The 14,698-nt window shown below is 36.1% G+C and overlaps 1 protein-coding gene across 3 annotated transcripts in view; it reads right to left on the bottom strand.

Annotated features, from left to right (window-relative positions):
• SCAF4 (SR-related CTD associated factor 4) overlaps window positions 1-14,698 on the bottom strand; it is a 64,670-nt gene that overhangs the window by 14,876 nt on the left and 35,096 nt on the right. For 2 of the 3 annotated variants that reach the window (XM_053903141.1, XM_053903142.1), the window contains exons 9-19: window positions 14,578-14,686; window positions 12,806-12,970; window positions 12,181-12,266; window positions 11,270-11,460; window positions 10,039-10,139; window positions 9,482-9,595; window positions 8,577-8,733; window positions 6,979-7,136; window positions 5,124-5,289; window positions 4,950-5,036; window positions 4,604-4,795 (exon numbers count right to left, since the gene is read on the bottom strand). In XM_053903141.1, the coding sequence (XP_053759116.1) occupies window positions 4,604-4,795; window positions 4,950-5,036; window positions 5,124-5,289; window positions 6,979-7,136; window positions 8,577-8,733; window positions 9,482-9,595; window positions 10,039-10,139; window positions 11,270-11,460; window positions 12,181-12,266; window positions 12,806-12,970; window positions 14,578-14,686 (1,526 nt within the window). The remainder of the gene's footprint in view (window positions 1-4,603; window positions 4,796-4,949; window positions 5,037-5,123; window positions 5,290-6,978; window positions 7,137-8,576; window positions 8,734-9,481; window positions 9,596-10,038; window positions 10,140-11,269; window positions 11,461-12,180; window positions 12,267-12,805; window positions 12,971-14,577; window positions 14,687-14,698) is intronic. The other variant, XM_053903143.1, reaches the window with a different exon arrangement.

Here is a 14,698-nt window from a genome sequence, read left to right as displayed (position 1 = left end):
ACTATATTGAAGGTACTGTGATGACTATTTGGGAACCATTTCTACTATATAACACTAGTGGAATAATTACCAGTGTAATATTTAGAGTGCCAATTTGAGTATTTTAGAGCTTTGAAAGAACATCTTATAGGATAAATAAAGTCAACAGATTTTGGGGGGGGGGTACCAAAACAAATACCTAGTAGACCCCTCTAGACTATAATTTAAAATAACCAAACATTATAGCAAAGTTCACAATAAGAAAAAATACTAACATGTAGCAGTTGTATTAAAAGTTAGGTATTATCATTAAAAAAACACTTTCCAAAGGATTTTCTTCAGGTTTTCTTTGAATGTTACTCACACTAGATTGGTGCTCTAATGTTCTAATTTAAATGTTGTTAAAAAGTACTAACTATAAAAAAAAAAAAAGGCAAAATTCTGGCAGAGAAATCCAAGCTAAGTGAAATCACCACAAATCAAGTATCAATTTTAAAGTAATTATAGAACGTGATGGTAAAACTATTCACCTTCTAGGCAGTTGTAAGGATCATAACTATTACAATAAAGCAAACATGCCTGTTTGATAATTCCAAACCAATTCTGTGCACATAATTTCTTGAAGTGTCCAAATTTGGGAACACTGACTCAAATGCCTACTGAGTTCATGCAGGGATGTGTAGAATCAAGCCTGAAGGGCATCACACCACTGTCTAACAATTCAGCCTGGAGGCCACCAATTTGTGACTTCTGCTTTAGATCTTTGGCAACAAAAAATACCAGTAAGTAGGAGGCAATCTTAGAACTACCCAATTCTTACAAATTTCACCATCATCTATAGCAGTGTGACAAAATTAGGAAGAATCTGCATATTAATAATTAATGAATACATATATCTGACAAGAGAAAAGGCTTTAATTTTCCACAAAAGGAATGAGTCCAAGTTACCATAATTTTTCCTTGAAAAGATATTCTGGATATACTGGTAACAGAGTAGAGATATGTAACACAAACAAACATTTTTTTGTGTATTTCTTTTTTATTGTCTGGAACACCAAAGTAATAACCCAAATTTCACATTTACAATGCACTTTTTTTTTTTAATAAAAATGCTATACATATTAGAGATACACGTTATACAAAAGTTTTTGAAAAGTAAACACATACACTTATACAGTAAAGAGAATAAACCGAATTGCTATTATCATTAATATTCCTTCTCTCCTAAATGATCAACCACTGTAGACAGTTACCGACAGCTTTTATGAAACCATCACTATTCTAACTAGCTATCTTGGTGTGTGAGGGACTAAGAATGGATTTCTTTAAAATGACGTGATAATGAATTATTACCGTGCATCATATAACTTCATATGTTCAGATTATCAGTTACTAAAATAATCAGAATCCCTACAACATGGAGGTTTAGTTCTCTACAAACACGGTAGCATGGGCTACCTCGGCCCAACTCCAGAAACAGGTAGTCCTCACTTCCAGACCAACACCCCACACTTACATCTGATCACTCGGAAAATTCCTTAAGCCAAAGCATCCTTGCAGCACTCATTGCCTCCTCCCAGTATAATCAGCCTTACTACTAAGTTTTGGGAGATCTGTTGAACATTTGTTTGGTCCCCGCTACTTTAAAAGTATCACTATTACCATGTTTCAATAATTAAATCCAAGAACTCAGTTAAGTCTCAAGGATAGGTTCACCTCCCCTTACAAGAAAATTATCTGAATACTGTTAATAAGAAGAATATAGATATCATATTGTGCTAGTTCAGTGAAATACCACTATGACTAGCATATATTTTCTCAGTACAACTGCTGGAACTTTAAGATGTGTGAATTTCTGACCTGGTCTAATCTACCATGAAAAGATCTAAGGCAACTATGTCAAGATGCATTTTTTCCTAAAAAGCTTGCTTCCTCTGCCAACAAACAAAACAATTTAAAACGAATCATAGCTAAAGTGATATAATTTTAGAATTTCAAAGTATAGATATTCTTCTCTAGGTATTCTAAGTATCACTTAGAACACTCCTTACCTGTAATAAGCACCCACCATTCATGAACAGCCTACCCTGTGGCAGGCTCCGTGTGTCAGTTGTTTTATATACACAGGCCCAGTCAATCACCACAACACCCTGGTGTGTCATTTTTATTCTTTTTTTTTTTTTTTTTTAAACAGATGAAGAAACTGGAGTTTCATATCCCCTTCTAGGCTTAAAGGTTTCTGGTACAGCATAGCATTTCTTTTTATTATCATAAGAGAAAACATTAGAGCACCAAGAGGAAACTTGAAACCATCTTAGTTCTAATATTCTGTGAACCTGGTTAACAGCAACAACATCCCACCCTGATCAGCCATCCTTCTGTGCTGCAATACTGCCATGTGATTATTGCATTCCTTTATCAAAATGATGCAACTATGATTACTCTTTTGGATAAATCCTCCTTTATTTGCCCATGCATTAAGGTCTCCTTTCTCTAAAAGGTCAAAATCTACGGGATATTCTTTTCAAGATTTCTAGTTGAAGGGACACAAAAGACTTTCTTTCTTGACTGGAACTAAACAACTGCATTTTACTTGAAAGTACTCATTGTAACAAAAGTTTTCACTTTTATGTTATGTCACATTTTAGTCTTTCCAGATTTGGAACAGCCTTTAATTTCTAAGTTTTGTTATGAAAGTTATAGACAAAGAAGTGAAGTATAAACAGCCCTGCATTGAAAACCATCTATCTATCTACTTATTCAAGTAACAAATGTCCCTCTCTCAAGGAGTTTTCATTCTAGTATGTATCTGGGAGAGGGAAGGAGGGAAAGACACACACAGAGTTATGCCAGGTAATGATAAATGCTAAGTGCTTAGCTTACTAAGTTTGCTTTTCAAGCTCACCAACTTTTGATCTGTGCTTTATTTTGTTTCACATGTTGGATGCAGAGTTTAAATTATGCACTTCGGTTGTAATATAAAGGGCAGAGCCGTCAAGACCTAAATGTTAAATCAGAAGCAGGCTACTTACTCTTTAAGTTTGTTTGAAAGTAGTGGTTATTAAACTCTTAGGGATGAAGAAATCGTTCATTCAGTGAGTTTACTAAGACCAGAAAAAAAAAAGCACAAATGCATGCCATTTTGTAGATACTCTCAAGGTGGCCTAATATCCATGGGATGCTAGACTAGGAATTTTCACTACAAAGAGAATTTATAATCACGGGTGTTGGTGTGACGTGGAGAAAAGGGTTTGATCAGAAAAGTCTAGCCAACTCAGATTCTGTGATTCTTATGTAACCATCTTACTGCAAATAGGAAAAAACAAAATGCGTAACAAAACTGATATCCAAAGACGTTAAGGTCTCCTGGATCCTAGAACAATGTTCCTCTACTACATGATTTTCATTATAGTGTAGACCCCTTAAGCAACTTCCTCATTAAACAAACTATTTTCCATCATTATGATAACTATTGCTACATTACTGGTGACAAATTTTAATCCCTAATCCTCTTTCACCATTACCCAGTCTGCGTACTAAAGGAAATAAAAATCAAGTTTATTATCGGACTAAGCTCAGTCTCAGAGAGGGCAGAAGACAGCATGCCATTTAAAAACAAATTGATTTTTATTATAAATATAGTATATGCACAAAGTAAAAATTTCCAACAGCACTGAAAGGTTTAAGTGAAAAGTAGAAGTCCTACATCACAAACTAATGTCCTATAGTCCTAATGTCCCATAGTCCTACATCTCAGAGGCAACTATGTGCTCTCTCCTAAAAAAAAAAATCTAAGATTATGAAAGCACATATGTACATATACATATACCTCTGAAAAATACAATGGGCTCACAGGACTAGAATGTTATAATACTAAGGATTATACCTTAGTATAATCTAACTACCCATTAGGAGAATCAAGTGTTAATTATACTTGGCAAAACCACTTCAAAATACAGTAATTTATTAATGTAATAGATTAATAACTATAACAAGTGTATAAAATATAACAAGTGTATATAAAATAATCATTTATAATTCAAGCAAAGGTAAAGCCTCTCAAAGACGTAAATAATCTAAATCACACTTCCCTTGATTGTGGCAGTAAAATTGTGGGTAAAAAGTCCAACAGATAAAACTAGCAGGAGAAAACTGAGGGGTCAATGAGAAAGCATTACCCTAGGCTGTACAAATGTCATTCAGACAATAAAGCCATTTTATTCCATGTACCTAAGAGAAGTTCTCTGCTAGCCAACAGAGAATGCTACCACAGCCCAGGGTTTTAGAAAAATTGGTCCAGACAGGGAAAAATTCTATGTTGTCAAAGAAATCCTATCTCTTTATAAAGCTGAATGTCTGGGGTTGTATCAGTCATGGACTTTGCACCAATTCCTTCTCTCAGAGATTAATCACTTTCCTATACCAAATTAAGATGTACAAATCCCCACTTTTATTCAGGACGAACATGATTTCATCTTTGAGGCTGTCTCTGGGGCTACTCTTGGTAAAGACCAAGTGCACATATTTAAGAGGAAGATCTTCCTCAAAGAAATTAGCATTGTTCTTTAAAAAAACCTAACTTGGGTGGGGGAAAAAAAAACTAATGATAAAAAAATCAACTTACCAAGAAGTGAAACAGGCTGCGTTACAGGAGGGGTGGGCAGATTCGTGGGTGCAGCAGGTGGCACAGCAGAGCCATACATTTTCACACTGTCACCAGACTCGGCGTTTCCTCTAGCCCCAGACACCACTGTTGGAATGGGATTTCCAATAGATAAGTCTTTTGTAGTGTCTTCATTTATACCAGCGATAGTAGCTAAGGAATATAATTACATCAACATGTGAAGCTGAATAATTATCTCCCCAATCAACATTCTTTTGCCACACTCTAGACCCTGTTACTGGTCCACTCTCCCCTCCTACTCCCAACTCCAAGAGGACTAGTGAACACAAAAGAAAAACATGCTTACAGTTTGGGATGCTTATTGGTGGAGTGTGAGGAGGAGGAATGGATACTGGTGGAGTTATAGGAGGTGGGGGTCCAGGAGGAAGAAAACCTACAATAAGAAAAATAATGTCAACTTATGTTGTGCCACCTAATCTTGGGCTCCGAAAAGAATGTCTTCTTGAACAACTCACGGTACCTGGTGGCAGATGCATCGGATTAAATCCTGGGCGCAAAAATGGTGGAGGAGGAGGTGGAGGAGGAACACCAGGACCAAAACCCGGAGGAGGAATGCCCAAGGGAGGCGTGAAAGTGGGTGGCTGGAGAGCACCAACTACAGGAGGACCCGGCTGATGTGGTGGGACCTAAAGACAAAGGAAGAATAATGAAGCCACATATCTAGCCACCCTCCCATCCATACAGTGAGTTGAGATGAAGATCTTGTTGAAAAAGATATTTCAAAATTTGTGATTATGTGAGTAAATTTATCTAGTAACAGGTGGTAATTAGTACCTACTCTAAATGACAGTCATCAAATTTCTGTTCTCTATGACAGCAAATTCACATTGCATCTCACAAGCATCTACTGGTGTTCTGACAGAATATCCTATATGTTAAAAAATGTTCCGTGGTCAGGTTAGTAAATTGATAACTACAACTCTAAGAAAAGCTACCTGGCAATTTACAGTGATTAAAATCACAGGTCCTGGGGTGAAACTGCCTGCCCCCTTCCCATTTTTAACTAGCTTTGTGACCTTGAGTAAGCTATTTACAATCTCTAGACCTCAGTTTACTCATCTGTAAAATGAAAAAATGTCAACCTCACATAGTAATAGGGATTAAAGAGGGAATACATGTTAAGTGCTAGTGTCTGTCACTTAATAAACACCCTACAAATGTTAGCTATTTAAAAAAAAGTATGAAAAATTTTAACAGATCAGTCAGGTTTCTTTAAGTGAGTGGTGATACATACATTGAATCTTATTTAGAACTTGTGCTGGAAGGGCCTGTCCAAAAGATCAAATAACGAGTTTGTCAATGTAGGGAATCTATTTATAAAATGTCACCACTAAGTATGTATCAGAGCATGTAATTTTCTCCTTACACTGGGAAAATCAAGAGGCTAGGTAACCCACTTTTGTGACAGCTCAGATTTATCTGATTCAGATTTAATGTGAGAAACTGAAAAAGGTACTGAAAACAAGAAAAACCTAACAGATCACATAGCACTGTGGGTCAAGGACTTAAAATTTTTACCAAACGGTTGTTCATTATTGAGCTCTTATTATGGAACAGGAAACGTGCTGAGTATTTAACATTCACGATCTCATTTAATCCTCAAAACAACTCTGACCTAGGAAGAACACCAGAGCCAAAGCCAGGAAAGGGAACTTGTGTGTTTATAGATAGGAAACTGAAGCTTAGATTAGGTAGGTGATCTGCCCAATGTCACATTGCTGTGACTAAACAATTGAGCTGAGATTCAAACTACATTCTGTCAGAATCCAGTCTGTCTCCTCCTACGTCATAAATGCACTCACTGACCACACAGCAGAGGTTTATGAATATACCTTTGTGTTAAATAGCACTCAATTTATTAAATAGCTCTCACTCATCCATTAAAAAACTTCATTTTAGCACCGCCCAAACTGAAGACTAAGAGACTCTCTTTCTCTCAAAACAGCTGCTTGCTGGGTGGATATCCAGGTTCTCTCAGAACGTAAACCCCCACCAAAGAATAAGATTCAATAAAAGAAAACAAGGGGAAGCGGAATACAAGAAATGCCATCAGGTTTGCATCTCAAGTCTGAAACATTATAAAGACACTAAATAACCTAGACAGATGTAAGGCGATATGAATGGATTTTACTGATGTTTATGAAAAAATGTGTTAGTTTATAAACAGTAGGTCTGACATACCAAAATACTATTAATATGCACATTTATGTGTTCACGTCTTTGAACACTGACCTAGACATACATCTATAAAAAGATTTAGAAAAGTTTACCTTTCAGACACTTACAAGTTTAAATAACGCCCCAAATGTTCTTACCTGTGGAGGTGGCACTGTTATAGGTGCGGGCACAGGAATAGGAGGGACAGGCACTGGTAAAGGTTTAGGTATAGGTGATACTGGTTCTGTATGTGAGGTTTCTGCCCCTCCATTTTGAGCAACTTCATTTTCATGCTTCTTGGGGATTCCTTTCCAATCTATGAGTTAAAGAAATTTAACAATAAAAATTGACAATTTTTTATAACTTTAACTCTAGAATTATTTTTAAATGATTATATAAAAATAATCAGCGGTCTGATTTACTAAAGAAATGCTTATGCTAATCTTGTATTATTTAAATGAATGAACAATAACACGCAAAAGAATGCTTACTGTGTGTCAGACACAGTTTGAAGCATTTTATATATATATTAATCCAATGAATTCTCATAACCATCTAGAAGTAGGTCCCATGATCATTCCCATTTTATAAGTGAGGAAAAGAATTTGGAAACTGTGGAAAACAAGGTCACATACTAACAAGTGGCAGACATGGGACTCAACATACACACATCTGGCTCCAAGGTCTATGTTCTTAACCATGATGGTGTGTTGTCTGGATTAAAGATCCCTGGAGGGAGGAGCAAGACTCTCTGCACCCTGACCAGAGCCTGTGCCAAAATGTTTGGCACACAGTAGACCCCTAATACCTGTTGCGTGAACGGAAACCTAGCTCTACCTGCCCTTTTTAAAAGAAGTTTATTTGAGAGAGACAGAAAGAGAGAGCAAGACAGAGAGCAAGCAGGGGAGGGGCAGAAAGAGAATCTCAAGCAGGCTCCGCACTGTCATCACAGAAACCAGACTCGGGGGGCTGGAACTCACAAAAACCATAAGATCATGACCTGAGCCGAAGACAAGAGTCGGACACTTAACTGACTGTGCCACCCAGGAGTTCCAACCTAGCTCTCCCCTTAAGTGAAGGCATCACGCACTGTGGGGAAAGAAGTCAAGGTACGGGAATGGCTCAACATCGTTCCACCTGTTTTTGGTTCTCAAACCAACTCTGCTTGCTTGAAACTCCTTTAGTCGCTTATTTTATTTTGGCACACCACCCTGCACTCCTTGTCCCGCTATCTATCAGTCTCCAGGTCATGCCCACACATGCTGCTATTTTCCCCACTGTAATCCTACTGTCAATCTGGATTTTTAATATTCATGCCACAGGTAACTGCCTTCTTGCCTTACATGTTTACTTTCAATTGCTTCTCTGGACATTTAAATGCTTTCAAAGAAATTATTATGAAACACTGGATGAAAACAATACCAGTAATGTTCAGTTTAAGACTCATTTGGATCTGTTAGGTTTTTCACAGCGAAAAATTCTATTTAAGATCTACTTAATACTGAAATTAATGATTAACTCCACAATCAGTATTATTTCACTTATGTCTGAATCTATCCCACTAAATATAAGTTGCATTAAGGGCAAAGACCACACCTGTCTTATTCACCATGGTTTCCTCAGTTTTTAATGGAGAGAATGGCACATAGTGGGTACTTGGAAAATCTCAAAAATCCCTACAGCAAAGAATAAACATTTTTCACATGCATTATCAAGAAAACAGATGAATTTTAAAAGAAATTAAATACTGCTTTACCTGGATTAAGTGTATCACTGTCCAACATTCCTCCTTCACAAAAACTCTCCAGTTCTTCAGGCTTGACTTTGTCCCATGGAATATAAGTAACACCCAGTTCTACATCCCAATACTGCTTATAATCTGCCTTTATTCCTTTGTTTAAAGCCCAGGCAATCTATATCACCATTAGTTAAAATACAAAAAGAAAGGACAGGAAAAAAACGTCAGTTTTGAGAGTTAAGCATTTCTCACATTTCTAATCACTCAGATTTGGGCAACAAGGGAGCAATCTGACCTATCCCTGGATCTCCCTTCGATGCTAGTTAATTGGTTAACCTTTTCTCCTACTTTGTCCTGGTGGAAATTTAACTGGCATCACCTCCTTATCCACTCCTCCAACCATTCACTCCCCAATCTACTGACATAAAACATAAAAGAGAAAAGGAAAATAATGTTTATTGGGGAAAGGCTGAGGTTTCCTGCATAGCCCAGCATACTGGGGACCACTTTCCAAAGTCTTGGGTACTTTGAAATTATTTAAGGTTAGACAAAATCCTTTTGCAGCACAATCATCCAAGGGTACATGACTGAGGAAATGCTGACTCTGGCCCCTTAGGGGAAGAATATCAATGTACCTATTATCTTTAGCTCTGTTGAATATTTTCGTTTATTCTAAGAATGAGATGGCAAACTTTAAAAATAAAATGTGTAAAATCCCAAAAAATCTCGCAAATAAACATTTAACATTTTAAATTAAATTAAGTTAAATTAAAGATTTTAAACTTTATGTTAACTTCTAGGAGATACAACCTCTTAAATAGATATACATGAAATGCCTTAGTGTCCAAAATAAGTTTTTAAAAAGCCAAGTAATATTCTGTGTTAAATTTTTAAAAAATGAATTTTAAGGGATAAAAATGTACCTTTATGGATTTCTGGTTCACTTTATAGTTTCCGCGGCTCAGTTTCTGCAGGGCGCGATAAGCATCTTGCCTATGAACCATAACAATATAGGCACAACCTCTGGGAGGTATCATCTGCTCCAAAACATTTTAATATTATAAAATATAATAAAATCAAAGAGCAACAAGAGAAAATAAATACTAAATAACCAGTTCCAACAACCCCAACTCCCCTGCCCGTTACCTACCCACAAAGCCAGGATTCTATAATCTGAGATTAACTTGTTATAAATTGGCAAATTCAAGTTTGGCCTCAACTATCGACTTTTAATAAACCTATGGTTGTCCACGTTTTATTAACACAGATTTTTCTAGAGAAAGGTTTTAAATTAAACTTGGTTGTCCAAGAAATGTGGTTAAATAAATGGGAGGATGCTAAACATGGACTCAACACTTATACTCTAGCCACATCTACTACAAAGCTGGGCAAATTTTAACTTGGGCCTCAAGTCCTTAATTTTATAAAATGGCATTAGTCACACCCATCCACTGTCACTACATTAAACATAAACACTCACATTAATTGATTCAATTGGACCAAACTCTTCTAAGAGACTTGCAACATCTTGCTGAGTAGTCCGTTTGTCCAGCTGTCCCACCCAGAGTGTAGTGCTACAAACTTAAAATAAAATTATAATCATAAAAATATACACATTTGGTAATGTGCAGCTCTGTACTTTTCTACAGTGAAAAAAATCATTATAGAAAAAATGCACAAGTTACAGGATACCATAAGGCTAAGTAGCAAATCCTATATACATCTAAAAAAACTCTAGAAAATTGTGGTAGTACTTCCAGAAATGGGAGTAGGATGGTGAATAACATAAGAGTTGAAAAATTCTGTCCCTTTTGTGGACAGATCTAAAGATTTCATCTATGAAAACAGGCCAGAGACACAATAACCTGCCCAAGGCCACGAGAAGACCCGATCCCAGCTCTCTTGATCAACAACCAGTCTAGTGCTTCTGTCCACTGCTACAGTTGTCCCTTTCTGACTATCGAGTGTACACGATAGTTTTTTTTCTTATGCTGTGTTCTACGTAATAAATCTTATAGAATCAGAAGTTTTACATATGCCCTATTTGTATTATAAATTAAAATTTCAATAATAACTGCAAACTTGTATCAAGAACGTGTCTAGGGGTGCCCAGGTGGCTCAGTCGGTTGAGCATCCGACTTTGACTCAGGTCATGATCTCACAGTTTCTGAGTTCAGGCCCCACGTCGGGTTCTGTGCTGATAGCTTGGAGCCTGGAGCCTGTTTTGAATTCTGTGTCTCCCTCCCTCTGCCCCTCCCATGCTCATGCTCTGTCCCTCCCTCTCTCTCTCAAAAATAAAGAAACATTAAAAAAATTAAAAAAAAAAAAAATGTGTCTAGCATACCACATTAAACATATTCTAAATACATAATGAAATTCAGGAGATAATATAGTCTGTAAAACTGTATCTTTATAAAAGAGGTTATTAGTTAAAATCTGGAAAAAAAGGAGAACCTTGCCATTATGTATAGGAGAGCTAGTTAACTGCTTTCTATTCCATACATTAAAAACATGCTATTATTTTATTCCTCATCACTATTAGTTTGGTTCACTCCCTATTTGCTGCTTTACAGCTGGCTTAACATATCAAAGCAAACTCAAGGGTATACACCAAAGCACAAACAAGATACGATAAAATAGTATTTTGCTATCAGTTAGAAAACATTTTAAACCCAGGACACACAAAAAATAATGCAAGAAGTTTAATTTACCACTTGCAGTTTCTGGTTTGATTTGAGGAAGGCCTTTTTGTCGGCGTTCTCTTTCTTTTTCTCGATCTCGCCTTTCTTGGGACCGAGATCTAGGCGAATGTCGGCGTCGATCTCTGGACCGAGAACGAGAACGTCGATGACGGGACCTTCGCGATCTAGAGCCAGATCGAGATCGCCTTCTTTTTGGTGACCTAACATTTTCATGAGGGAGAGAATGAGTAAAACATGAAAAAAAAAAAAAAAACAAAAAAGGTAAGCAGGTGTTAATCTGGAGAAAAAAAAAAAAAATATATAAATATATATATATATATAAAAAACTAGATAGTTTAATGTTTGATATGTAATAATTCAGTATCAGGGAATTCATTTTAAATATTTTTAATATGTTGAAAGTTAGAAAGCATGCATATACTTAAAATGAGATAAATAAGGTTACTAGCATATAAAAGTATCTCTCATCTTCGATAATTCGGTACTAGACTGAATTGCATACTGGTAGTGTTAGAAGCTGTCATCATTGGGATACACTTCTACTATTGATATCTATCTTCTCAGTTAACTTCTTTTCTGCAGCAATTAAAAATGTTACCTGATTATAGTATTACTTATTATCTTCCCATTTTTGTCAGCTAATAAACTTGTGAAGGAACTGTGAATACATAATTCTTATCATTCTATGTATAGCTGTATGCAGAGATTACAGCAACTCAAGGAGAAAAGCATGGGTGAGATGACCAACCTTAGTTTTTGTTTTTTTTTTTATTACTGCTTCTGCCCCCATTCTACACATACAGACATACAAATATACCAAATGTTATTTTATTAACACTGCATATCTAAAAATAATCCAGTTTGATTTTAATCAGTCTCCGAAGACATACAGGATTGGAAAAACATTTTCTATCAATTACCTGGATGCTGACCTAGATCTTGACTTTCTGTTATCAGACATGTGTCGCTTAACCTCTTGGATACAAGGTTGTTCTACTTCCATTTCCTTTAAAAAACCAAAACCAAAAACAACCACCCATCATTAAATGAGAAAAGTGAAAATTGTAAAGGCAAGAAGACAAAATCTAAAAATTGCTAACTTACAAAATTTCTCTTGCCCCGAAATAGATTTATTCTGGTTACTTGACATCACATTACTAGTTTAATAATGACTGTCCATCAGCAGGGAAAAAATTTTATATGGTTTACAAGATTAGAAGAAACACTTCTAAGAAACACATCCAGACAAACACGTCTGGAAATCTGTATAAGTCATATACTGTTTTAATAAACCATTGACTACAACAATAAACTAGGCAATGATTAAGTATTCTACATTCTATCTCGATCCTCACAGAATCCTATGGAAATTGGTATTACTATGTCCACTTTCCAGATGAAAAACTTTAGGCACAGAGAGGGTTAATATGTGCCCAACAAAGTCTTTCTCCACATTCAAAAATGAAGATAACAAGCAAACAGGCAGGAATCTGCACATAAGCTGAAGCAACCAAAAAGATCATCAATCTGAGAATACAGTTTTACCTGATGTGTCTTCTGTGTAAGTGGTTCATTTTGAGCCTGAAAAGAAGCTTGGAAAGGCTGCTGCACGGGTGGAGTTGGAGGAATCACAGACTGAGCCATGGGAGGAAATGGAGGTGTAGGAAGAAGGCCAAAACCTGGCATCTGTCCATTAGGAGGAAGTGGAACCTTTTGAATTTAAAGAAAGCATATGAGTAGATTTTAAATAACAGCTACCAAAAATAATTAAGAAAGTCCTTAGTTACTTGATATACAACTAAAATATCTTCGGGGTGCTTTGGTGGCTCAATTGGTTGCACGTTCGACTCTTGATGTCAGCTCAGGTCATGATCTCATGGTTCGTGGGTTCATGGTTTCAAGCCCCGTGTCTGGCTCTGTGCTGACAATACAAAGCCTGCTTGTGATTCCCTCTCTCTCTGTCTCTCCCCAACTTGTGTGTGCACTCTCAAAATAAATAAACATTTAAAAAAAAAAAACCTAAAACATCTTCAATAAATTTTCATCAAGGGAAAACTGTAGTGAGATGCAATGATTAACAATTTCCATAGGTATAATATTTACCTGAAGAACTGTTACATATCCAAGTATATAGATCAAAAATCCTATAACTCATTTAAAAATTATAAAAAGGTTTGACTTTATAGATTTAAAGACGTGATTTCATTTATATGAGGAACAATAGTGACAGACTAAACTTAAAAATCAGAGAGGTACTGTATTGCAAACTATCTCCCTTCAACCTCAAAGGCAATTAATTAAGCCTTCTGGGAGGGGGAGTGGCTACAGCAATGATGTGTACAGCTTCACTTTTTAAAAATTTACTCCAAGGGATGTTTCAACTAACATGCCTACTTTTTGGGCTTAAAATATCATAATAATAATGCGAATAAGCGACAACGTAACATATTTCTGCATGTGCTGGTCCAATACCAGCAAAATTAAAAGTATAATTATAATTATCACAAAGAAGTATTCCTTCTAATTTAAATTTTCAGTAACTGTTAATTGGAACATTTGGAAATAAGTGCACCAGGTTTTCTTCAGATTTTAAATAGGCTTATAAAGTACTTCTCAAACCTCATTCATCAATAAGTCATCAAAATCATAGTATCATTTTCATATTACCAAATTATAGAATGGACCAAACACAATATACATAATAAAATGAATATCCTCTGAAGAAATTTCTTAGAGCCCTTTCTAAATAAGGCTACGAAGTAGTATACAATTAAAAAAAATATACAGATTCTCTAGATTGGCTTTAGCCTGGATCCCGACACCTATAATTTAGCTGCGTAGTCAAGTTTAGGAAACTCTGAATAGAGCATTTACTAAAATAAACCCAATGAACAAATAAATCTCTACCTAACTTCTTCCAATTCTCCAGTGTGCTATGCTCCTTTGACTGCAGATTTCACACTATACTCCTGAATGTGAGAGCTGAAAACCCTCTAAAGCATCTTATCATTTACCCCAAAAAAGGCTCCTCGCGAGGGAGAAGTGTACAACTAAGCAGGCTAACTCCCTGAAACAGAGCCATAATCTCGCCCGAAACGATTTTAACAAAAAATACTTACTATTAAAATATATAAGGATGTAATATTTAGCATCCTTGTTTTAATTAAAGTTTTAAAAAAATAACTCAATTACATGCTCATCGGCTTTGACTGCAGCTGCAGTACTACGAAGCCAAACACACAGCTAAATAGTGGTCTGTGAAACGCAATCCATATGCTCTAATGAACAGATCTTCACTTATTAAAACTCAGCTGTACCTGATGGTGCACTGGATCCTGCTGTATTGTCATCATTCGAGGCTGAAACTGATCCATGTTTTGATGTTGTGTATATGCTGGCTGCTGCATGCCATCTCCAGGAAACCCACTAAAAAAAGAG

This window comes from Panthera pardus, unplaced genomic scaffold, assembly GCF_024362965.1.
Source record: "Panthera pardus isolate Hobbes unplaced genomic scaffold, ASM2436296v1 HiC_scaffold_16, whole genome shotgun sequence".
NCBI classification, from domain to species: domain Eukaryota; kingdom Metazoa; phylum Chordata; class Mammalia; order Carnivora; family Felidae; genus Panthera; species Panthera pardus.
This window is presented reverse-complemented; position numbering and strand designations above follow the sequence as displayed.